Here is a 25,656-nt window from a genome sequence, read left to right as displayed (position 1 = left end):
GTGAGAAGTGCTTCTCATATGATATGATATGCGACCTGTACAGCTTTACTGTAGACATTTTCTTGAGTGAAAATGACGTTGAGTGAAACTTTGTCATACACCACACCCACCAAAAGTGTACCCTTGGTAGTGGAAATGCAAGCCTGATAAAGGTGATACGTACCAACCTGAACCGTACCGCACTGTACATTGTCGTGAAAACGAGCCATAAGATTAGTTCCTTCAAGCTCAATCTGACACGCAGCTGCTGCTTTATGGGTTATCCTTTACATTTTTTGTACAATATTTTTGTGAAATTAAGAAATCACAATCAGTAAACTGTCAGAACACTCTCTTTTTTTGTGAAGTGGGGTTGGAAATAATTAGCGATTTTTGTTGCATACGGTTTCTGTTTCATAAACCAAAATATTTGAAATAATTCCCTTTTATCAGTCACGATGTTGTCACACACACACACACACACACACACACACACACACACACACACACACACACACACACACACACACACACACACACACACACCAGTTTACTGGTAAAATACTATTTGAATGGAAAAAGGTTTCAGATGGCAACTCTCATGAATGCTTTTTAACATTTATTTTGTCTATAAATCTGTACTCTAGGCTGTATGCCGAAGCATGCTAATAGGACTTTTAATTTGCCACAGTGACGTAGCGCAAAATGCGGAGGCCCCCTTGCAGGGATCACTGACGGGGCCCCCTGATGAAGGGGGGGAGGGGGGACAACACGGGGAAGCGATCACAAATTGAGGAGCAGGGAAGGAAGGCGGGGTGGAGCGACAACGCGGGGAAACCTTCACAAACTGAGGAGCGATCACAAACCGAAAGCGGCGAGAGCGTCAAAGTAGCCAGAAGTCATTCATTTTCAATGATAGCCGGCGGGGAGAAACAGCGCGGCACGTCTTCTCCGGTGTGAGCGTCGAGGATAGTTGAAATCAAGTCAACTTTATGGTATGAGCTATAACGCGGTTCAGCGAGAACACAGACCTCTGAACTTTGGTTCCAACCACAGTTGTTCCCAAGAGTTTGATTATTGCGGTTGCCAGATTTACAATTATTGAAAATCGTGACGACGCGGGGCCCCATAATCATCCCCCCCCATAATCACCCCCCCCCCCCCCTGCAGGCCCGTCTGCTATGCCACTGATTTGCCAGTAACCTGGGTTAATCATTTCCGGCAAATTGTATGTCAATGCAAAATCGGCAGGTTTAAGGTTCTTTAAAAATCAGCGATCTCCTCAAGCTGAGTGATATTGGATATAAAGTGGGTCTCAGATTTTAAAAGAAGCACTGCATTACATTACATTTCCCCCCCGCCATGTCTTTATAATGTGAGCACTTATTTTACCCCAGTATATTCAATGGAGCTTCTGCACAAGCCTGCCGATTCTGACGGGGGCGTGGGAGCAAACAGCTTTTTGTCTCGCTTTACGCTTGAGCAACTAAATGAATGCCAAAGTTTGTTTAACTGATTGTATTTGAATTACATTACAACATCGATGCAGTAAAAGGAACCTTATAAAATGGAAAAAAACTCACAATAACAGGTCACCGGAAGTGTACCAGTATGGAAAACACATTAGCTTGGCATATACCACCTTTTTGTCAATAGTGAGTAAAATGTCCATGTTTTTAAGTGTCTGACACACACCACAGGACCTCAGTCATCTTAATAAATGAATGACTAAATGTTTCAAAGTGTTCAAAGTGTTTCAATCCGGCTACCACTGCAAGTATATTCCAAACCTGTGAGAAGCACTGCGATATGATATTATCAGCCCAGTCCTAATTTAAACAAATGTCCCAATAAAGAAGAAAACATCTAAAGTGGCAACTTTTCAAATGACAGACAACATAGGAATTACATTATGTCCCATTGGGACCTGGTCCTAATAACGACAACAAACTAAGAATGTACAGTAATTCTACTAGCTCAATCATAATAATAGCAATAAAGCAATGAAATACACATACTGAAGGAAAAGAAACGGCCCCGTAGGGAAATTTAGTGGTATTTAGTGCAGATAGGAAGAGAGAGAGAAGAAGCAGCCCTTGAGTACAAGTACTGATGTAATTAAAATCATTAGCACAGAAGCGATGGCTGAATCTCCACATTGAATTACAAATAGTGCAAGTGTTTGTATCATCTTAGCGAGGCGGCACAGGCGCCATTCTCCTCAGAAATAATAAAAGCTGTGCCATCACCATGGAAACGCTTCATCTGTGCCCACAGCCGCTCTGCCACCATAGATGCCAAAGCTGGAAGAATCTGGTCTCTTTGTGTGCCTGTGATACTCGGGATTATGCAACCGTAAAGGCTATCAGTATCCCACTGACCCTTTCAGAGAAACTGGCATCACCACGGAAACCAAAAACCGCAAGTGGAGACAATGAAAGAGAAAACGCTTCTCAAAAAACCCAACCAAAAATACAAGGCCTTCCTTCAGGGGCTTCTTGAAAAATGCCAATTTCACATCCTTCAGATGAATGAATGAGGAAGCAACGCGGTTTAAACGTAACTTGGGTTACTAGGAAATGTGACTCAACACTCTGGCACTATGTAGAATTAATATTATTAATAAAATAAAAATTAAAAACTAGGAAAGACAACAGCTAAGAAAAAAGGAAATGTTAAGTCATTTATGAATCACTATGACTCCTCGAGCAGTCAGAAACAGCCAACCGTCATGCTAACGAGCTGTATAAAGAGATTATTTGTTTAATATGCTCATTTCTATTTACTGCTTCTGTCTTTCATTGTGATGCTGTTGCTGATGCCATTTTATAACATCAAAAAGCAGCGATGAAATTCTAAATTATGATCAAGTTAGATAAGCTGCAATAATAATAATAATACTATTAATAATTGCAGACAGTGATAATATTTTTATTATTTTTATTCTTCTTCTTATAAAGATGATGAAGATGATGATGATGATGATGATGGATGAATTAAAATTTATTTAAAACATTAAAAAATAAAACAACAACAACAACATTGTTTACAATTATTACTATTATTATTATTATTATTATGAACTTATTTATTTATTTATTTATTTATTTATTATATAATTTTACAATTATTATTATTATTATTATTATTATTATTATTATTGTTGTTGAGTGCATTGTAAAACAACATTAAACAACAACAACAACAACAACAACAATAATAATAATAATTTCAGTTTATTATTATTACTGTGCTATTATTAGGATAATATGCATCAATTTAAAGTGTATTTAAACATTAAAAACATAATAATAATAATAATAATAATAATAATAATAATAATAATAATAATGTTATAATTGATAATAATAATTATTATTATTAGTAGTATTATATTATTATTATTATTATTATTATTATTATATCATTGTTTACTACTATTAATATTATTAGTAGCATATTATGCATCAATTTAAACCGTATTTAAACATTAAAAACAACAAAATAATAATAATAATAATAATAATAATAATAATAATTACTGTTCATTATTATCACAATTATTATTATTATTATTATTATTACTATTATTATTATTATTATTATTATTATTATTATTAAAATACAAGATTTAAATGGAATCACACATTAAATAACAAATGCAGGTTTAACTTTTTTACTCTTTAGTCTGAAAAAAAAAACTAAGTGGGGAAGTAGAAATTTAATTGACCTCATTTGGCATTTTTTTCACACTATTTTAATGCATTTCTAATTTAATGCATGCTTGCTTTTGTAAATTAAAATGACTATATTTGCTGCCCATTAAAAACACTGAGTATTTGATTACTTCGCCATTTAAACGTACTTATTAACCGATTAATGAATCATCTAGGTTTAATGAAATGCTTCATGGCTGTTTTCATGACACTCATTAAACCTCAATAGACCAAAGTAACAACTCTGTCACTCACCAATCTCCTTGCCAAGTCCAGAGTGCAGCATGGCTCCAGCAGAGGTGACCACAGCACAGGTCTTTAAGCCTGGCCTGTGGATCTGGCTTAGGGGTAATGCAGGCACAATCTTCTGCCAGCCCAATTTGGAGAAAGGCATCTCGGCCCCATCCAATGTTCGAATCTTCTCCCTTTTCTTCAGCTCACACAGCACCTGCTGGCGGCTCTGCTTCGCCTTCCGGTGCCCCCTGTAGGCCACTCCATGCTTATTATTATTCAGGTAGTCTTTCATAGCCCTCTGCAGGCGTGGACTGAGCATCCCCATCGACAAACTCCCTTTCCACAGACCATGAACTATGGATTTGTATCTGGGAACGTAATATTCATGCGGGTCAGAGCTCCCATGCCTTGCAACCCGTTTTGTGGTCCTCCCTCTACCTTCATCACCACCCTCCTCATCCTCCTCTTCCCCTCCAATCACCTCCTCCTCTTCATCCTCGTCTTCTTGAGGTGAATCCTGGTTGTACTCTTGTCGTTCACGGTTGCGACTCATGCCGGTCGACCTCGAGCCCACATCCTGGGTGCCGAATGCGGACCAGGCTGCCAGGCTCTGAGGGTCAGGGTAAGGGTAGGCTTCCTGGCTGAGTGGACTAGGTTGGGGGTCAGCGCTGGGGTTTTCCTCCTGGCTCTGCTCCTGCTGGGTGTTGCTGGAGGTGGATGGGGCGGAGGAGGTGGCCAGGCCCAAATGGGTGGCCATGATGGTCCGAGGGTTGCCCTGCAGGGAGGTCAGGCGTCGGGTGTCTGTGTAAGATAGAGCGGCCGCGGCGTGCGGGTCATCCACTCTTGACTCCATGAAGTAAGAGAGGAGCGCCAGGAAGAGCAGTGCCCAGACCAGAATGAGGCCGAGGGCGAGCCGCCGCCACTGTTTCAGACTGGACTTCATCTTCCCGCAATCCTCTCAGCCGCACGCCGCTGCACTCCCGGCCTGACTGAAGAAGGGTCAGCAGGAGGCCTGCAACAGGACATGCTCAGTTAGTCTTGCTCTTGCTGGACTTGATTGTGATTTCCCTAACTTTAGAACTTTAAAATATTAATAAATTCTGTTATTTACTCACGTCATTCTAAACCCCTGAAACAATTGTTCAAACCTCACAAAACAAATGAAGACATTTTAGATGTGAGAGCTCTCACGTTCTCCATAAACAGATTCCTGATTTGTTTAAAGTCCAGAATAAACACCCTCAAACCGATTACATGGCGTTGGAGGTTCAATTAGAATATTATCCTTTATTATACTTTTGTGCACACATAAAAGATTAATAGCGACTTTATTAAAAAATTTATTCTCCTCAGTGACAGTATATAGTCGTTCATTGTCAGTATATGGTCGTGGGCACCCCCAATATTGGGGGGGAGGGGGGTTCAACGGACCATAACTTTATTTTATGACGTGTGAAGCCAGTTTTCTCCAGTATGTAAGTAAACAAATGACTACTATTTAATATATTCTAAAGTTATGTTATCAACTACAACACAGAGGTTTTTAGACTATTTTTTTCACATTTTCACATATTTGAATCAGGATCCAGCTTAAAGGGCAAGCTTGAAAATCCCTGCATCAAACAGATGAAGACAGTAAGCAGGTCTGTCGAAAACAGGAAAGACATTTCCTCTACTGTCAGCTTTCGCTTTCCTTTGAGAAACGTTCCCCCCAGAGACCACTCATGATACGCTGTTAGTTTTCAGTATGGTTTCACTATTTTGCAGATCTGAATTTAGACATGAGAACAGCAGCTGTCATAACACTCCTGTGCTGTGCAAAACTGAAACTCTTATTACTGTAACATTAAGTAGAATAGAAACACAAATGGGAAAAGTATTATATAGATGATTTTTTTAAGATCATAAATTTATTATTATTTATTATAATAATATGTCATAAGATTATAAATGTATTATTATTATTATTATTTAGTAAGCTAATATTACTTTATAATAAGCTGTATTATTTAATGCATTTACCAATGACAATGTATAACAATGAATAACACATCGATTACAGTATTTATTCATGGTTGTTAATGGTAGTTGATGAAAATAATGTTGCTCATTAGTTAACTCACAGTCCATTAAACAGTGGTAATAAGCAAGACTTTGGATTTTAAGAATGCATTAGTAAATGTTGAGCTATGATTAATAAATAAACAGGTATTGCTCATCATTACTTAATTTTAGTTAATGTATTTACTAACATGAACTAATGATGAGCAAGACTTGTACAACACTTATTAATCAAATTATTAGACGATTTTCCATGTATTTCGTACAGAAAATAATTGTTTAAACTAGTAAGCAAGTGAGTGGGTTGAACAAACAAACCAAGGACTGAACGAACCAACAACTGAACGAACCATGACTGAACAAACGAACAAATGAACAACTGAACGAATGACTGAAAGAACAAACGACTGAACAAACCGACGACTGAACAAACGAACCAACAACTGAACAAACAAATAACTGAACGAACAAACAAATGACTGAATGAACAAACAAACAAATGACTGAACGAACAAACAAACAACTAAACGAACAAACAAATAACTGAACGAACAAACAAATGATTGAATGAACAAACGAATGACTGAACAAACAAACAAATGACTAAACAAACAAACGAATGACGGAACGAACAAACGACTGAACAAACAAACAAATGACTAAACAAACAAACAAATGACTGAACAAACAAACGAATGACTGAACGAACAAACAAACAACTAAACGAACAAACAAATAACTGAACGAATAAACAAAGGATTGAACGAACAAACAAATGACTAAACAAACAAACAAATGACTGAACAAACAAACGAATGACTGAACGAACAAACAAACAACTAAACGAACAAACAAATAACTGAACGAACAAACAAATGATTGAACGAACAAACAAATGACTGAACGGACAAACAAAAGACTAAACGAACAAACGAATGACTGAACGAACAAACAAACCACTAAACCAACAAACGAAATACTAAACAAATAAACAAAAGACTGAACGAACAAATGAATGACTGAACAAACAAACGAACGACTGAACGAACAAACAAAAACGAATGACTGACTGAAAAACGAACGACTGACTAAAAAACGAACGACTGGCTGAATAAATGGATGACTGAAACAAATGAATAAATTTATAACTTCACCGTAAAGTCTGCTGTACAATTTCAGGCATTACTGCCAACCAAAAATGCCAGTATACTGTAATTTTTGCAGCAATATTTTAAGGTGGTGGCATTGTTGTTCCTCCCTCGCAACTCAAAGACTATCTAAAGCGCACACAAATGCGAATTACCTCTCTGTAGTCCCTATTTCCTGGAATCCATTTATCCTTAAACAGTCCGTCTGTCCCTGCAAGACAAAAGAAGACAGCAATTAGAGACAATAATAAGAGCCCTGAATCATCCTTCTAGTTTTACAGATTAAATCAACCTGAGCGGTTCTCTTTCAACAGATTAAAATGGGGAACTAGCTAAAAACAGAAGCATATATACAACACTCAATGTAATGTCACTACACACATTTAACATAAGATGTTTGTACAACAATGGTTTTCTAGGAAGAAAGCCTGCATGCACACACACAGAGAGAACATGATTTTGTTATTATGATTAAGTACACCCTGGTATTGTTTTCTGGGTTTAACCCCTTCAGACCCTGCGTCCATTACAATGGACATCATATGACATCCCATTTTTCTGAAATTTGGAACATAATTTAGGTCTGAAGGGGTTAAAGCGCACTAAACATATATGTTTACACAAGTTATAATGGTTTGAGTTCTAGCTATGTTACAATCCAGCAGTTTTACTGCACATTTTAAAATTAATGATGATTATAATTAATGACACTTAAATCATACATGCAGTAAGTTGAGTTTTTTTGATGCGAATGAAAGGGAGTTCATGTGAATAATGGTAGATGGAAATAACTTTGTACAGAATTTTGTTGATATAGTAAGCTATAGGTTATTAGGTCATCAATATACACTATCATCCAGTTAAACAACTTGATGTGAATTGCTCTGATAAGCATTTAGGTTAGTTTAATGTGAACTCCTCAAAGATGCTGAAAGTTGAGGCTTTTTCTGTAACACACTTGTAACACACTCATTTGTACATATGAAGTCAAAATCATTAGCTGCTTTCAACTGTTGCTTAATGAGAAGACAATTTTTCTTCAACACATTTTAAAAACATCAGTGTTAATAACTCATTTCTAATGACTCATTTATTTAGCCTTTTCCATGATGACAGTAAAGTTTTTCGGCAAGGTTATTACAGTATGTCAACCAGGTAAGTTTTGATAATTAGGATATAAGTTAGTATTTTGTTCTGTAGACAACTGAAAATAATCTTAAAGGGGGCTATTAATATTGACTTTAACATTGTACAATTTAAAATGGTTATAGGAAATACTGTGATGATTTTCTTAAGATCTCCAGGAAATTATTTCAAAAGGACTGAACATTTAAAACTTTAGGATTCATTTATTATTTATATATATATATATATGTATATATATATATATATATATATATATATATATATATATATATATATATATATATATATATATATATATATATATATATATATATATATATATATATATATATATATGTTTTAAATGTTCAGTCTTTTTGAAATAATTTCCTGGAGATCTTAAGAAAATCATATATGTATATATGTATACATACACACCTTTCTTGCATTCAAGGTCTTGCATTGTTTTTTTTTTTTATTGTTTGGAGTTTATTGTCATTATTAAATAAAAATTCTGACCTTTGAAATCGTCATGAGGCCATGTATCTCTTTACGATGTTTGGCTTAATTCTTTATTTAGCCATGTTGAATTTAACAAGCCTTAACATCTTTCAAGGTTAGGTGGGTCAAGATTACCATGAGAATGATTGTTTTGGTGTGGACCCGAGCCTGATTGCCCTTTTTATGTAATCCTAAACAAACCAATCCAAGAACAAAAACCACACAAGGTTTACAAAACTAACACGCCAAAAAGCCAGGCATGAAAACACCCTGAAAGTAAGCAATGATATTAGTCTGAATTAATTAATTTAGGTTTATTTACACCTACTCTCACAATACATTTTTTCACTAATTCGGTCAAAAGTGGACCATGCTAAATGAGTTAAAAAGCTTTTTGCAAAGTTTAAAGTTTGTCAACTTTGGATCACATCAAGAGACAGTCAAAAACCATTAGGTCAGTTTGTAAGCATAAAGCGCATAAATGCTCACGTGATTGAATGAGTTCAAATGGAAAATCTATTAACATGATGTGCGGTGAGAAAGCACACCTAAAGTGATGCAGTAAAGACCAATTTCAAGGTGTGGTCACATTAGCAAAGTTCAGGTGAATTTCACAGGCAAACATTGTCTATTGTACATAATCAATAGTGTGGCAAAGCACCACCCACACAGAAGTGGCAAACAAACAGTGCTTGCATAATTTAGTAAGGCAATAATGACAATGATCACACAATGATAGTTTTTTTAAAAAAAGCAAACATGTTAATATTCTCAAAGTACTATTTATTTATTTATTTATTTATTTATTTATTTATTTATTTATTTATTTATTTATTTATTTATTTATTTATTTATTTATTTGTTTGTTTATTTATTTGTTTATTTATGTGTGTTTGTTTGTTTGTTTGTTTATGTATTTATTTATTTGAACCGCATTTGAATTCTGTAAAAGTTGAAGAAATGAACAATAAATAAATAAAATTGGCTAAATTGTGTTCATGACACCACTACACTACCTGACAAAAGTCTTGTTGTCAATCTCAGTTACAAGAGCAGCCTGAGGTACCAAGTCATTTGTGTTGCCCATGACACTACAAACCACAGGAGAGGGCAAATTCTTCAGCAGGATAGCGCTCCTCATAATTCAGCCTCCAAATCAAAGTTTGTGAAAGCAAAGATGGCCAAGGCGCTCCAGGACTGGACAGCCCAGTCACCAGATATGAACATTATTGAGCATGTCTGGGGTAAGATGTTGGAGGCATTAAAGATGAAAACAAAAAATCTTGATGAACTCTGGGAGTCCTGCAAGAACACTTTCTTTGCCATTCCAGATGACTTTATTAATAAGTGATTTGAGTCATTGCAGAGATGTATGGATGCAGTCCTCCAAGCTAATGTGAGTCATAAACAATAAGAATTCTTGACTAAAAATCAAGTTATTAGTTGTTGTTCCCAGAATTTGGATAGGCGATAAGACTTTGTTGTCAGGTAGTGTGCGAGCAAAATGAAGTTTTCATTTTGTTAATAAATTACGCACAACGATCAACCAGGCAGTTACATTATCTGATAAAGTAATATTCCACAAAACATAGCCATAAAAACGCGACATTTTTTGTTTAGGTAACTTTCAACCCGGGTTAAAAAATAAAATATATAATGAATAAATAAATATATAATGAAAAAAGAATAAGAGTTCTTAAGAGTGAAATAACTGAACATAAACATAAGAGAAATAGAGAATTATATATATTTTTTAAAAGACTAGTTCAGACGACACTTAGAGCCTTTTGCATCTAGACTTTACACACACAAACACACACATTTATAAACATAAGCTCATAACTCATTACATTCTTACAACATGAAAATGGTACAGAACTTACATGAATTGTGAGGGTTAAGAAGATTTATGAATTCTATGGAAGTTGAATTATTATTCTATGAACTTTATGAAAAAATATATAAGGCTGAGTAAATCCAAAATTCTTTAGAAAGCATCAAATCACTCAGTTTGATTTATTGTGAAGAACATCGTAATTGTAATACAGCATTGTAATACAGATTATAATATAGGCATAGTTTCAGATATAATATAGGTATAACCTTTTGGTGGTAATTAATATTATTATTATTATTAAAATTATTTTTCAATATTATATAATATTAATTAGGTAACACTTTGCAATAAGGGTGCATTAGTTAATGTTAGTTAATGCATAAGTAAACATGAATTTACAATGAATAACGCATCTATTACGCATTACTTAACCTTTGGTAATGCTAACTAAACATTTATTTAATATTAACACCATTAACATTTTATTAATATTGATATTTATATATTATATATTAATATATGAATTTATTTTTGCCAGTTTCAAAATTAATATTTTTTCATTCAACTAAAATAAAAAAATAAACAATGAATAAATAAAACAATCTAACTAACTAACTAACTAACTAACTAACTAACTAACTAACTAACTAACTAACTAAATAAATAAATAAATAAATAAACAAACAATTAAACAAATTAAATAAACACAAATAAAATTAACTAAATAAATAAAAATAACTAAAACTAACAAGTGAATAAATAAATAATTAAATAAAAATTACAACTGTTGAAAGAATTCAAAATAAAAATTATGCAAAAATAAAACGAAATTAAAAGCTCAAAAAAGCTAAACTTCTACTAAAATAACTTTGGCATAAGACTGTGCGAGTGGAGGAAGGCGGCAGGATGTTCACATCAGTGATCAGTGAAATGTGTGACATGTGGCGAGAGCGCTCAGAGATAAAAGCGAAGGCGGAAGGACATTAGCAGCTTAATGCTCAAATCCAGGGCAAAATTAATGACAAGAAAACTAAAACAAAAACAAAATCTGTCGGAGGCCAAAAAACAGATAAGCCTTTTCATGTGTTTGGGAGCTAAATACATATAATGTAGAGGGGCTTTAACCTATTACACTGCAGGACGTTGCCATTACTGCTTAAAATTGGATAATAGTTTGTGTTTTAGAAGCTACTCAGTTGGCTTCTGCTGGTATCACATTTTTTTGTAACGATCAATTGCTAAAGTTTTTATCATGGTACATGGTATAATTGAGATATTGACCCAAGCTACAAAAAAATTATTAATTTAGCAGGTATAATTACCCTGTCATTAAAAAAACATGCTAATTAACAGTTTTCATATTTTGTGTTTTCTGTTTATTTACAGTTGTGAATTGGATTATACAGTAGAATGTTGATCTCTGCTCTGTCAAATTTTGATGTTGAAAAATTCAACTCTACAGTTTAACAAAGTCACTTTTTTTTTACATATTAGTAGTAGTTTTTAATAACAATGTTTAAGAAATAATATATGGAGATATAAGTCGGTAAAAATGTACTGGCAGCTTATTAAAAGGTTTTTGGACTGTAATATGCAACACCAACAGAGACAATATTTCACTTGAAACTATCTATTAGTTGAAAATATCAATAAAAGTCCAAATTTTTAAGGTTAAAAATAGTCAGAAGTAAGACCAAGATCTCATAATGGGATTTAAAAGCATAAACAAATGGGGAAAATAAGAAAAATAAAAACATTAAAAAAAAGGAAGGTAAAACTGACTGTTTTATATAGTATATATGTTCAGAGGAAATAAGAGCTTTAAAGAAATTTTAAAACAAAAGAATGATAAAGTAAACTAGGCTTATTAGTACAATGTTAGTTAAATCATTATTTTAGATGTCTATAGAGTGGCGACGCGGTAGCGCAGTAGGTAGTGCTGTCGTCTCACAGCAAGGTCACGGTTTTAAGCCTTGGCTGGGTCAGTCGGCATTTCTGTGTGGAGTTTGCATGTTCTCCCTGCGTTTGCGTGGAATTCCTCCGAGTGCTCCGGTTCCCCCACAGTCCAAAGACATACGGTACCGGTGAATTGGGTAAGCTAAAATTGTCCATAGTGTATGAGTGTGAATGAGTGTATATGGATGTTTCCCAGAGATGGGTTGCAGCTGGAAGGGCATCGGCTGTGTAAGACATATGCTGGATAAATTGGCGGTTCATTCCGCTGTGGCAACCCTAGATTAATAAAGGAGCTTCCTTCGGTTGCGCCGGTTTCCCCCACAGTCCAAAGACATGTGGTACAGGTGAATTGGGTAGGCTAAATTGTCCGTAGTGTATGAGTGTGTGTGTGTGTGTGTGTAAATGTGTGTGTGGATGTTTCCCAGAGATGAGTTGCGGCTGGAAGGGCATCCGCTGTGTAAAAAATCTGCTGGATAAGTTGGCGGTTCATTCCGCTGTGGCGACCCTGGATTAATAAAGGGACTAAGCCGACAAGAGAATGAATAAATATTCTATTAGTGTTGGGACAACACGTAAGAATTGTGTGGAACACGGCATTTTTTTATAGTGTGTGTTAGCAGATAAAAAAAATGTTTGAGTATGTTTTTTTATCATCAAGTCTAAAGGCAGGGAGAACATGCAAACTCCACACAGAAACGCCAACTGAGCCGAGGTTCGAACCAGCGACTCAGTGACCTTCTTGCTGTGAGGCGACAGAACCACCTACTGCGCCACTGCCTCGCCGTGAATACAATTCATGTTTGGGAATTCTAAGATTTAATTGTGGATCTCGTTCTATTTATTTTCTGAAATACTTGGTTTTTGTCCATCACTTTACATTTTTTTGTGGATCACAATATGTTTATTTGAAATAATCCAACAATTCTGTCTCCATAATTAGCAGTGTGCTGAATAAAAGGGAGTAAATCCCAATGCATTAGCATGTATCAAAATAAAAAAGTTCTTGATTTTAGCTTGACACACTTTTTTGTAAACACACTGCTATTATTTTGAATGCAACTGTACGTGCTCAGAAGTCAGATCAAGCCAAAAATATGACTCATCATATCCGTGAAATGTATGATGAAGAGGCTATAAAACTAATCAAGCAAGGACGAATAAATAAAACATTTATTCCGCCTGAACATAAAACAAGGTGAGCCCGACAGACAAACACACCGGTAACAGAAAAAACCTGCATAAATCCTTGAGTGAAAGTGGATACGACTGAGCCAAGACAGAGTAAAAGAGATGAACAGACAGAAATAGAGAGAGAACGTACAAAGAGAGAAAAGACATAAGAGGCCACGGCAGTGAAAGAGCGAGAGCAGAGAGGGAGTTACACGGCACATCCATTACATAATTCATTAAACTCGCAAGTCCCGTCAAGCCGGGTGACTTCCCAGAGCCCTTTCGGGTCATTATGAGTGTCGCACTAACACACACACACTAAACGCACAGGCAAAACACACACACACACACACACACACCTCATTTCCAAGAAACATCTGCACTGGATCCAGACAAATGAATCAGGTGTTGTGCAATATTGGAGCTGCACTGCGGATTAGCATAAAAATCAACCAGATTTCACATGCTTGCTTTACACCAATTTTATCCCTACAAAGGGTGCACCATATAGACATATTCAGCAATGTTATGTTTGCTATGTTCTATTTTATTATGACCTAAATTATACAACTTGTTTACATTTTTATTATATATTTAAAAAAATAAATAAACAAAAACATCTAATATCACTATTTAGATGTTGCCCTATTTGGGATTTGTCAGCCGTTTGTTAAAGGAAGGATCAGAAAAGAGTATTGATGTATGGGACTGTGTCAGAGCTTGACAGGAACTTTACAGTACACAGTTCATGGATCAGTTTCTTCCTCCATTTCACATGTGTAAGTAAGTGCAATTAAAATGCCTGCCTTCTTGTTTTCTCTAGCTTGCAAAATATGTATTTGTGTTTCGTTACTTGTAATTGCTTGTACAGCATCTGTATAATTAGGTCAAACAAATGCATATTATAAGACAATGAAAGTGTTTTTTTGACCTTGCATGCACATCAGCCTGTTGTTGGAGACCTTCCAAACCAAAATATGACCTTTTTTAATGCATAATAGGGGCTCTTTACTGTTTGTAGATTGATTAAAACATGAATGTGTTTCACTCTTTAAACTACAGTTGAAATTTCTATAAAATACAACAAAGAAAATCGTGTCATTTAGAACAGAAGTTCTTAGAATTGCTCCTGCAGCATGACTCTAACATTGAGAAACCTCGGGGACAACTACAGTCCTAATGAAATATTCAAAAAAATCACACAGTGTGAGCCAGGCTTTAGTCTGATGAGGCCTCTGGTGAAAAAAAAAAAAATAAAAATACTACTGCTTGAGACTTTCTCTCTCTCACTTCTTTAGCCCATAGAACTGAAATTCAGTGACTTGCAGCTGAAGTTAGTGTACTAAACTGAATAAATACATAAATAATTAGCTATATTATCAAATATGCACTAATGTTTAAGGGCTCTATTTTGACGGTCCATGCGCAGAACGCAAAACGCAGGGCGCAAACGCTTTCAGGGCGTGTCAGAACGCATTTTTGCTAATTTAAGGATGGGAAAATCCACTTTGCGCCATGTCGCATGGTCTAAAAGGGTTGAGTTTATTTTCTTAATGAGTTATAGGTGTGTTTTGAGAATAAACCAATCAGAGTATCATCTCCCATTCCCTTTAAGAGCCAGCTGCGTCGCACCAAGAGCGCATTCGCTATTTACAGGACGTAAAGTAAGTCTAAGTGGAAAAACTGAGCATTTCACTAGCAAACAGTTAACAGTTAACAGTTTTTTTTAACAGAGCATCTACTGCGTGAGAATGAGAGATATTGGATCACTTTCACTTTCGCTCTTGGATAGGGAAACCTTTATGCACAGACATCAATTAGTCTATAAATAATGAATTGTGTTTGTTAAGCGCATATATTAGTTTCAAAACTATTTCTAAATTCAGTTCTAATTTCCAGCAAACGAATAAATGAACAATAATAACGAAGTGTGTTCAAAAACCTGAGTTATATCCTTAAACACATGCTGTGCCCCATATGGTCTAAAACCTGACAGGTGGGAAAATCTAAGCTTGTTTTTGATAAAACAAATATAAATATGGATATAATAAATGATACTGCTAATAATGATAACATTATACAAAAGCAAATTGTTATGAATGAACTGAAAAAGCCTCCCGAGATGAAGAAGACATAAAAGCAGTGATTTTTCATATTTATGTAGGCTAGAAAATAATATGTTTTGTAATGTTTTAATCCTTTATATTTATATTCTATATCTATTCTTATTATATCCTATATATATATATCCTTAATATTAAAATTTTTCATATGTAAAGATATTTGCCTATTGCTCTCTTGTGCGTATTAAGCAGTGCGTAAGCGAAGCGTAACTCTGCGCCGGAGTTTAGACCAGGTTTGTTTTGGTCTAATGAAAAATCTATTTTAGTTTCTCAAAATAGCAACGCGCCAGCGGTCCGCCTCAGAACGCCTTCCTCTTCAAACCAGAACGCCTATGGGCGCACATATGAGCGCTAATGCATTCGCTATTTAAACAGCGTAGCGCAACGCCTCAAAACGACTCTTGCGCCAAGCTGAAACTACCAAACAAGTATTTCGCTGCGCCCTGTGCCACATTGCGCCAGGTGTATGATAGGGCCCTAAGTGTTTAAGTATTTAAGTCTCAGAGTGTATATATTTTAAAATCAGAATGATTTATACCTCTATGGGTACCTTCTTGGTTACCAAATCTAAGAGACTGATTACAAAGTCAATATAAAGATCATGTTAATGAAAATCTGCATTAACATAATCAGCACTTGATAAAAAGATATGCTTACTCCAAATGTGAGAAAAAAATAAAAAATCAAATAAATTTATTTCATCCAAGGGTTTAGTTTTCCTAACTACAGCACAAGCAGCAAATGTTTTTAAATGCCAGAACTGAATAAATAAACAAACAAAACAAGTCACCTGATCTAAGAATTCACGAGAAAAAAAAAAACAACTTTCAAAACGATACCAGGAAATTAGATTAAACTCTCTGACTTTTAGTATCACTCTGTATCCGTTTCCTCTATTAGGGTTAAATAAATAGGGTTAAATTCTCTTTTTTGCTAATCTGACCATTCTGTGCACAGGTGTAAATAGGGTCTGAAAAGTTTTGAGAGATGTTTTCCAGAGCTTGTTTGACTGGATTGCATCATTAGATCACAACACACATCTCATTTCCAATAAACATTTGCAGTGGCTCCAGACAATTGAACTATGTGTTCCAGTAGTTCAACACTCACTGTTTAACACAACTGCCTTTTAGCATTAAATGAATTGTTTTGACTTCACAGGCATGGTTTAACACCTGTTGTAAACATTTGACATGTTTTTGTTGCTGTTGATGTTGTGTTTCAGTGGAAAAAGCTAAGGTAAGCGTCAGATGTATGCTTTTAAACCTTTTCCAGGAGGTACTGTAGTTTGACTGCATTGTTTGCATTTTGCTTTAACAGATCTCAAGCAGATGAGGGAGAAGCATTCTTACTCCCTACTTGTTCATTTTAATCCAATGCTACAACTATTCTGCTCTATTCGTGAAATACATTAGTGTAAAATAAAAGGATAGAGAAAATTATTCAAAAAGTAGCAGCTTTCATTTCCATCTTAGCAACAAAACTACACCAAGCTCCATTGATTCATATTAGAATCAGTTTTTTTTTTTTACACTTCCTTTTTCACCTCTGTATCATACATAGGATGTTACAAAGCAAAGTTTAAATTGTGTCTGGTTAGTCTAGGCTGTCTGGCTTCAACAAAAGTACATCCTACTGCAATTTAGCAATTAGTTTGGTACGTGACTAGTATGTGGCGTTTTGGCGCTGTTCCAACAAATTCAACCGCAAGAGTGTCAACACCACAGGAGCAACCTTACCTCATACTTTAACATTACAGGATTTAGTGCTGCTGAGTCATGAAAATCATGCATGAAATCATTCAGCTCAACGTCAAACTAAATACTTGAGTGCATAAAAATTTCACATGATGATTATAGTGACCAAATGTATCATGTTACTGCGATTTTGTTTTAATGACCTTAAATATGTTCTAAAGATAAACGTCACACACACTAGAGGCATTTTACCCGTTGGGTATCTTTCCAATGTAATGCAATTTTGTAGCAAACAGCAAATCAAAGCATTTAGTTAAAAATAACTAATAATAAAGAGAAACAAACTAATAAAATAGACATACATATTATTGTGTGTGTGTGTGTGTGTGTGGGGGGGGGGGGGGGGGTAACATTACAGGAGATGTAATGTGATTCAGTTAATTTGGTGAATTAGTTCAGCCGGTTCACTTAGAAGATCCGGTTAAAAAGAATGATTCATTATACGGAAATAAAACCCATTACTGAGCACAAATGTGTTGAATTAATAGTTACTAACTATCTGCTCGGGTAAAATTTAATTCTTTCATCGTGCTGCTGTCATATCCAGTCATTGTTTTTAAATCACAAGAGCAACAGCGAAGATGACTGGAAGAGAGCCGGCTTGATTTGGCCAATGACATCAGTATTACAGACTCTGAGGTGCCGTATGGGTTAAACGCCTGACTGCGTGAAATAAATAAGATTGACTTCTAGAAAACAGTCTGTATTAAATACAAAGACTAAAACTAGGAACATTATTGTTATAATTAAGTCTGTTTCAATTAGTTTTGCATGTACAAAGTTTCAGTTTGTATTAGTTTTTTTTTTTAAACTCTTGTTTTTATTTTTACTTCAGTTAATGAAAATTATTTCTCAATTCTAGTTTTCGTTTTTTCGTTCGTTTTCGATAACTATATACCTTGGCGCTGACTTGTGAATGTACAGCAAAACATCCGAGCTGAATTTCAGCTTTTGCATACAAATATTATTGTCAAGTTCTCACAACCAGATTTGCAGGCTCTCAAGGTTTGCTACTGATTTACAAACAAACAATAGGAGTGCTGAACTTAATGACACATATGGTGAAAACTTCAAACCAATTCAAAAACAAAAAATGATGATGATGATGACTTCATGATTTTAAATAATTCTGCAAATAATGTAACAGCAATTAACATAACAGCATTTAGAAAAGGTCTGAGAAATACTACATAAATACTTTATCACTATCTATACTAATAACAAGACATTTCTATAACTTGTACTGTAAAATAGTGCAAAAAATGCAGGCCTTCATGCTTTAATTTATTACACTCTATTCGTTTATAATTGTAGATTTCAATTGTGATGCACAAAGACATTTTTAGGCTATCGGCCTTCAAATCTAAAGAGTTATCAGTTATCTGCATCTGTAAAAACTCCATGTCAGTGCATCCCTACTTAGTGTTCAGTTTCAGTTGCACAGCCAGCATTGATGATCAACAATGTGAACTATTCCATCATCGGCATTTTTATGAATCATTTTTGTCTCTTCATAGAAAAATACAAAGAAAAAGAAAATCACAATGTGATGAACCCAGTGAACAGGCCCGTGCAGAGACTGTCAAAAGGGCATGTGCAGGATAAATTTGTTGAAGAGCGGGGGGGTTGGGGTTGTTTTCGTGAGCGTACTGAAGAGCGGTGTTGTCGCGCGCGTTCTGATCAGCGTTGTTGTTGTTGTTGTTGTTGTTGTTGCGCGCGTCCTGTATTGCGGGGGGTGGGGGTGGTTTACGTACATATGAGCGGTGTTGTCGCACACCTACTACTGAAGGGCGTGGGGGGGGGGTGTCGGGGGGCACTTTTGATCATTTTGGAAGGGCACTTTCTATTCAAGACAAAAAAGGGCATGTGCACGGCACAGGTTGAGCCCTATGTGTGCACGTGCCTGCCAGTGAACATACTGGCATGCCATTAAAGCCACAGTGGCAAAAACGGTTCATTTAATTCTAAGGGGTCAGAAAGCGAGAGCGAACCGTACTTCAGGCGGTCACATGAAGAAAAAAAAATATGTTAGAGCGTTTTACTCTCCCACGCTGACAAACCCACAAGCGTTTCATCAATTCCACCAAAGACACCGTTTGCACTCGAGGCTTGTTCTGTCCTTGCGGAGGGCAATCAATATACAAGACGAGAAGCAAAAGTGAGAACAGAATAGATAAGAAAGGGATTTCTTCAAGACAACCTTGAGACAGCCTCTCTCAATTCAGTCCGTCTCTGGGTGACCCCGTTTCACTTTTACACCGCTCTCCATTATGGATGACCAGGCAGAGCCCTCTGAAAGCCTCCCCGCCGCAGCAAAGCCACGAGGGCAGAATCAACACAGAGGTCATTCCACCGCATGTTCATGGAGAGAGCGGGGCACGGATTGATGAGCAAACACATGCTCGCAGTGGCACAGTGAACCCATTAACCTGCTTCATCTACATTTCTAATGCACTCCGGTAACCCAATCCACTGCCAGACATTTTGAACAGTCGAATGCATACGTAGACGACTTCAAAAGCGCAGCCATGTGGGTCCTCTACGACATCGAGGGAGCAAATCTCACCTGCGTCTCTGATCTGGTGTCCGTTTAGCACTTCACAAATGCACATGAGCTGTACAAATGCGCTGCCTTCACCCAGCTGGAAAAACGGTTTAAATAAACCAACACGTACTTCACCAGCAACCAAAAATAAAAGGCACCATCTGGACCACGTCCCCGAGACAGAACAGAGACATGCAGATGAAAGGACAAGAGATGATGGCGAAAAATATTTATATAAATAAATTAAAAGAACAAAATGGCGTTAATCAGAGTTTCTTTTGACTCACAACTAAAGACGGGGAAACAAATCAGTGGTTAAATCAGTTATAATAAGCAACTCAACAGCTATTTGCATCACACTTTATTTTAATGGTCCGTTCATTGAATTAAGTTACATTGCATGTACATGCCAACTGATTCTCATTAGACTATAAGCAGACAGTCTACTAATACTCAAATGGACCATCACAATGTAGTGTTGGTCTTGGAGTCAAAAATACCATATACAGGCAGAACAAAATGAATACCCATGATTCCTGATGATACATTAAGGATTTCTGGAATCAAATGATTGGATTCAAGAGTGTGCAGGGAGAGCCAGCTCATTTGTATTTAAAGATACAGGCGCAAATAATTATTCAGTTCTGTTTGACTCAAATATTTACATTTTCAACAGGATATAAAAAAAAAAACGAGCTGATTCATATATTTACCTGAAACTTCACAGACACACGTAAAAATAATTGTACATATTTTGAAAAGGCTGAAATTTAGGACCTTTAAGTGAAATAAAATGTAGGCCGTCACAATAATCAATATATCGACTTATCGCACAAGGCATGGTCATGATCTCAATCATTTTTGGCGATGCAAAATAGATTGTCCAAACACAACAACCCATTCTGGAAACATTTTTGCTGATTGTGCAACATCTTTATCTCTATTGGAGGTTTCAATGTCAGCATGATTAAAAAAACACTGTAGTATTTACTTTAAATTACTATGGTATATATTTCATGTAGTTTTCTGACAACTGAAAACAAATCTGGTAGCATATAAATCGCAGCCTCTTTTACTTTTGACCTTGCACCTTTTTTGTTAACATTTATTATTATTTATTTACTTATTTAGGATATGCGTCATCACAGTCTAATTCTAATGCCTTGTTATTAAATTGTTAAAATGACTTTGATTAAATAAAAAATTCTTAAGAAGGTGCTCTTTGGTAGAGTGTTCTTGCATTATGATGATTTTATATTGTCATTCTGGCATTATAATCAGTGGCATAAAGAGGTCAATAAAATGACAATAATATTGTTTATTGCAAAATTTTGGTGCAATATATATCGTACAAGAAAAATCGTGACAGGCCTAACTAAATGATTGGAGTCAAGAGTGGGCAGGGAGAACCAGCTCATTTGCATTTAAAGATACAAGCACAAACAATTATTCAGTTCCCTTTGCCCATAATATTTAGATTTTCAACAGGATATAAAAAAAGCTGATGGGTATTTTAACCTAAAACTTCACAGGCACACACAAAAAAGTGTTGTACATATATTAAAGTCATTAAAGTGTGTTTTTGCTTAAAACAAGCAAAATAACCAGTGTGGAAGGTAAATACTCTTGTTTTGTTAGACTTATTTTATTTATCCTTTATTTTACCAGGAATTTCCCATTGAGATATGCATCTCTTCTACCAGGGGATCCTGGTCAAAATGCCAGCATAAAACGTATCAGATACAAAACTAGTCGTGCATAAAATATTAAATATTAAAATTTACCCAAAACCTTTATATGATTCTTCAGGGAAAGACTTTAAAAGATTTAAAAATATATATATATTTAGAGAAAAAAAAAAAAAAACTTAGGGTTGGACGATTTGGCCTAAAATCAAAATATTGATTAATTGAACATGTTGTCAACTTGGAATTACAAGGTTTTATCTGCGTTCTGAATGATTTTGAGATATTGAGCTTCAAAGTTTTTGCATTCCAATAGCAAACAGTATGTGTGTAACATTTGTTTTAAAAAAAAAAAGTCTTAAAATGTAAACAACGTATAAAAAAATATCCCATAATGTAATTAAATGATCATTTAATAAGAATATGTTAATAACTCCATTTTGACAAAAATGTCAGATAGAACCATACAATTCTAAGGTGACAATTTTACCTCGATCACGATTAATGAACGTTTTTTTTTTGGCCTCATAGTTGACTGATAGCTTTTGTACAGTAAACATGTTCACATATTACAAGTGAGAGATTTTTGAATGAAGGGTGCAATACTTTATTTTAAAATAATTGAAGGAAACATAATGCACTATGATTATTTATTGAACATCATATAGAAAATATGCTGTCTCAAGGCATCTCTGGCACAGATTCCAATTATCATCAATGTAGGCCAAACGTGCGACGTGTAGTTAAATTTTATTTATTTATTTTTTTAAATGCGCAGGTATACAAGCTAGCGAATGCTGAGCTGGACCATACTCATGCATTTGAAGTATAAATCAGTCTTAATAGAAGCGGAAAGTAATTAAAAAAAAATGACCTGGAAAAATTAGATCGATTATAAATTATGAATGATGACTTTGACTACTTTTCAATTAATCGTCCAGCCTTAATAACACTCTGCATTTCATTCCATAATGTAGGGACAAAGGAGGAATACACTGTCTTATCAAACTCCGTACACACTCTAGGAACAGTTAACTGTAATTTATAAGAATTTTGTGTATTATAACCACAAGTATAATATGATAAAAAAATTACAAATATAAGATGGATATTTACCTAAAAATGTCCTAGCGGTGAACAGAAGCATTTTGTTTCTCCTTTGGCGCAGGGAAAACCAACCAACCAACCAACCATTTTGTACAAAGTACAATTAAGGGTAGGTGAAGATGCACTGTTTGAAGATCACTTTAATTCAAAAAACTCCCTGACATGATTTTGCTAATTTATGATATTAATTTCATGTTGACTTATCGTGCAGCCCAAGTAAATGTGAAGAAAAAGACTAAACATTAAATGTTTTTGGCTTTGTTTCTTTCAGTGTGACAGTTTTTGCTCTTTATTTCAGCAGGATAGACCTTTCTGTCCACCTCAAGTCAAGCAGGATGTGAATAAATCATCTCGTTGTCTTCATTTAAACCATAAAAATAACAACAAATGCACACCAAAAATGTATGTTTAAAGAAACACCACTTACAAATGTACTGAAATACATCATGTCTCAAGCTAATTAAGTGTTTCAGCCGTGAAGAGACGTCAATGAAACAGCTAGTAAACAATGCCATATAATGCTGCATTTACCTCAGAAAAGCCATTGAGTGAACAGTCTGATGGTTATACAGAGAAGAGCACTGAACTATGCAACATATTAATTATATTTTATTATATAATCTGCTCTTCACTGTGTAATGCAAGTTATCATTCCAACATAAAACAAGTAGATACTGTTTAATAGATTAGAAGCCTCTCATTAGGAGGTAAATTTAGAATTGATCTGAGAACTAACAGCATGAGAATCAAAATCAAAACGAATACTGAAATTTGTCTCAATATCCAGGGCTAAAATAAAAATAGGGATGCACAAATATGAGAATATGGGAATATTCACAGATAGGAGAAATGTTTTGTATAATACTAAAAATAACTCAATCAATTAAGTTTCAATTAAGTAATGCATACATAAACCAAACATATTATTGAAAACAGTTCAAACCTATTACCAACAGTAGTACAACAGTCACTGTCACTGGTTAAAGTTCTCCAAGCCAAAGTGTTTTGCATAAAATGCTTCAAAGTAGAGTTTCGTGTGGGTTGTTGTGTCAGGTGTTTTGACAGATTGCTTGTGCCATTTAATGGAGCGAGTGAGCGCATGACAGCAGCTCTTTTCACAAAACAGCAACTCGCAGAAAAAACTTCAGTCTTGACAGAGCGAACAAGCGGATCCAGCAACCCTGAATATCCAAAAACATGAGTGAAACAACAAGACTTTGAATTGAATGCTCATTTGAAATATTTGTAGCATGCAACAACATTTGTGCTGACTACTGTTCCTTGTGCGAATTGTTTTTTTCACAGATTTTTGTAAATTATACAATGAACAGCATTGTTTGTAATTTAGAAATCAATTAAGTATCTTACTATTACTTTTGTGTTTGCCGTCTTAACCCGTGTTTACTTTTTTAAACATTGTCATATACAAAATGACAAAAAAAAAACATAAATAACTTACTACAAGTATAACTTTATACACTTTAGCAGAAAAATTATTAAATAATAATACTAATATTAAATGATACAGCAATAACAATTTTGTCTAATCTACATATATATACTTTCAATGTCAATCAGATCAACTAAAGAGTCACCATCTAGATTTTCAGTCATAGAATATTTTCCAAATAGACCAAAATATATAAATTAGCTTTTCAAAAAACAGTTTACCTTTTCTAAGGCAATGCAAGGTGTCATCCTATTTATGCACAGAGATACACCAGGACAGTTTTGACAGCAATCTCTCATGTTTGGTCACATTAAAGTTCAATGGACAAATATGAAATATAAAAAAAAAAGCTGAAATCAAGACCAACAACCAACTGACTTAAGTACACTCCCACATACAATGAAATAAAGTCCCACAATTCCCTTGTTTACATTTAAAGCATATATATGGGATATTTGGGTTAAAATGATGCAGCTTAGCTGAAGCTGTGTTTACTTTTACCAGTTTACGCATTGTGTATAAATATTTGGGCCGCAATATAGCTTAAAATTAACTCTTAATATTATACTATAATTTTTGGATCTCATTATAATATGCTAATTAAAATGATCGAAGTAATGCACTTTCTCCTGTTCTCTGATTGATTACTTCAAACAACTTCATTATTTCGATGCAAAAACAGCCTCATGATCAACTGCAACCAGCTCATACACAAACTACGCGTATAGTTAAAGCATTTCTTTGTGTTTTTTTTTTTCTGTGAACTACTTCAAATAATGTCCTGTGAGTGTTTTAAACAAACACCGCCCCATACAGGAGGATCTAGAGAGGCTCGATGGTGGTTCTGCCACAGAATGTAAAATAAACAGACATCTGGCGAAGCTGTTCACTGTTTCTGTCAGCGATATCCAGCTGTAAACTCAACCGTCATCAGATCAACACACTTCAACAGATTTTAGGTGTTTCTGTATTTTACATTTGTCTATATATTTTTGAATAGAAGATATTTTATAGTAGATATTCAGTCAGCCCAGTTTAAAGCAGTGGCTGGTCTTTTGCAATCTCCCTGTTGATCTGTGGTTCTCTCTGAATCGGTGCGTTTTAAAAAAGAATGAATGAATGACTGAAAGAAAAAAAAAAAAAAAAATATATATATATATATATATATATATATATATATATATATATATATATATATATATATATATATATATATATATATATAATAAAAAATAAGAATAAAATAAAATATAATATATTTA

General features: G+C 34.8%; 1 protein-coding gene and 1 long non-coding RNA gene across 4 annotated transcripts in view; both read right to left on the bottom strand.

Moving 5' to 3' along the window:
- The window catches only part of LOC147842240 (uncharacterized), a 1,176,585-nt gene that overhangs the window by 581,676 nt on the left and 569,253 nt on the right, over positions 1 to 25,656 (bottom strand). The window lies entirely within an intron of this gene.
- st6gal2a (ST6 beta-galactosamide alpha-2,6-sialyltranferase 2a) overlaps positions 1 to 25,656 on the bottom strand; it is a 117,337-nt gene that overhangs the window by 35,971 nt on the left and 55,710 nt on the right. For 2 of the 3 annotated variants that reach the window (XM_087266270.1, XM_087266269.1), the window contains exons 2-3: positions 7,294 to 7,349; positions 3,951 to 4,941 (exon numbers count right to left, since the gene is read on the bottom strand). In XM_087266270.1, the coding sequence (XP_087122396.1) occupies positions 3,951 to 4,872 (922 nt within the window). In that variant the 5' untranslated portion in view covers positions 4,873 to 4,941; positions 7,294 to 7,349. 3 annotated transcript variants of the gene reach the window in all.

The sequence above is a fragment of the Danio rerio genome, chromosome 9 (assembly GCF_052040795.2).
Source record: "Danio rerio strain M-AB ecotype USA chromosome 9, GRCz13ab, whole genome shotgun sequence".
Lineage (NCBI taxonomy): Eukaryota > Metazoa > Chordata > Actinopteri > Cypriniformes > Danionidae > Danio > Danio rerio.
This window is presented reverse-complemented; position numbering and strand designations above follow the sequence as displayed.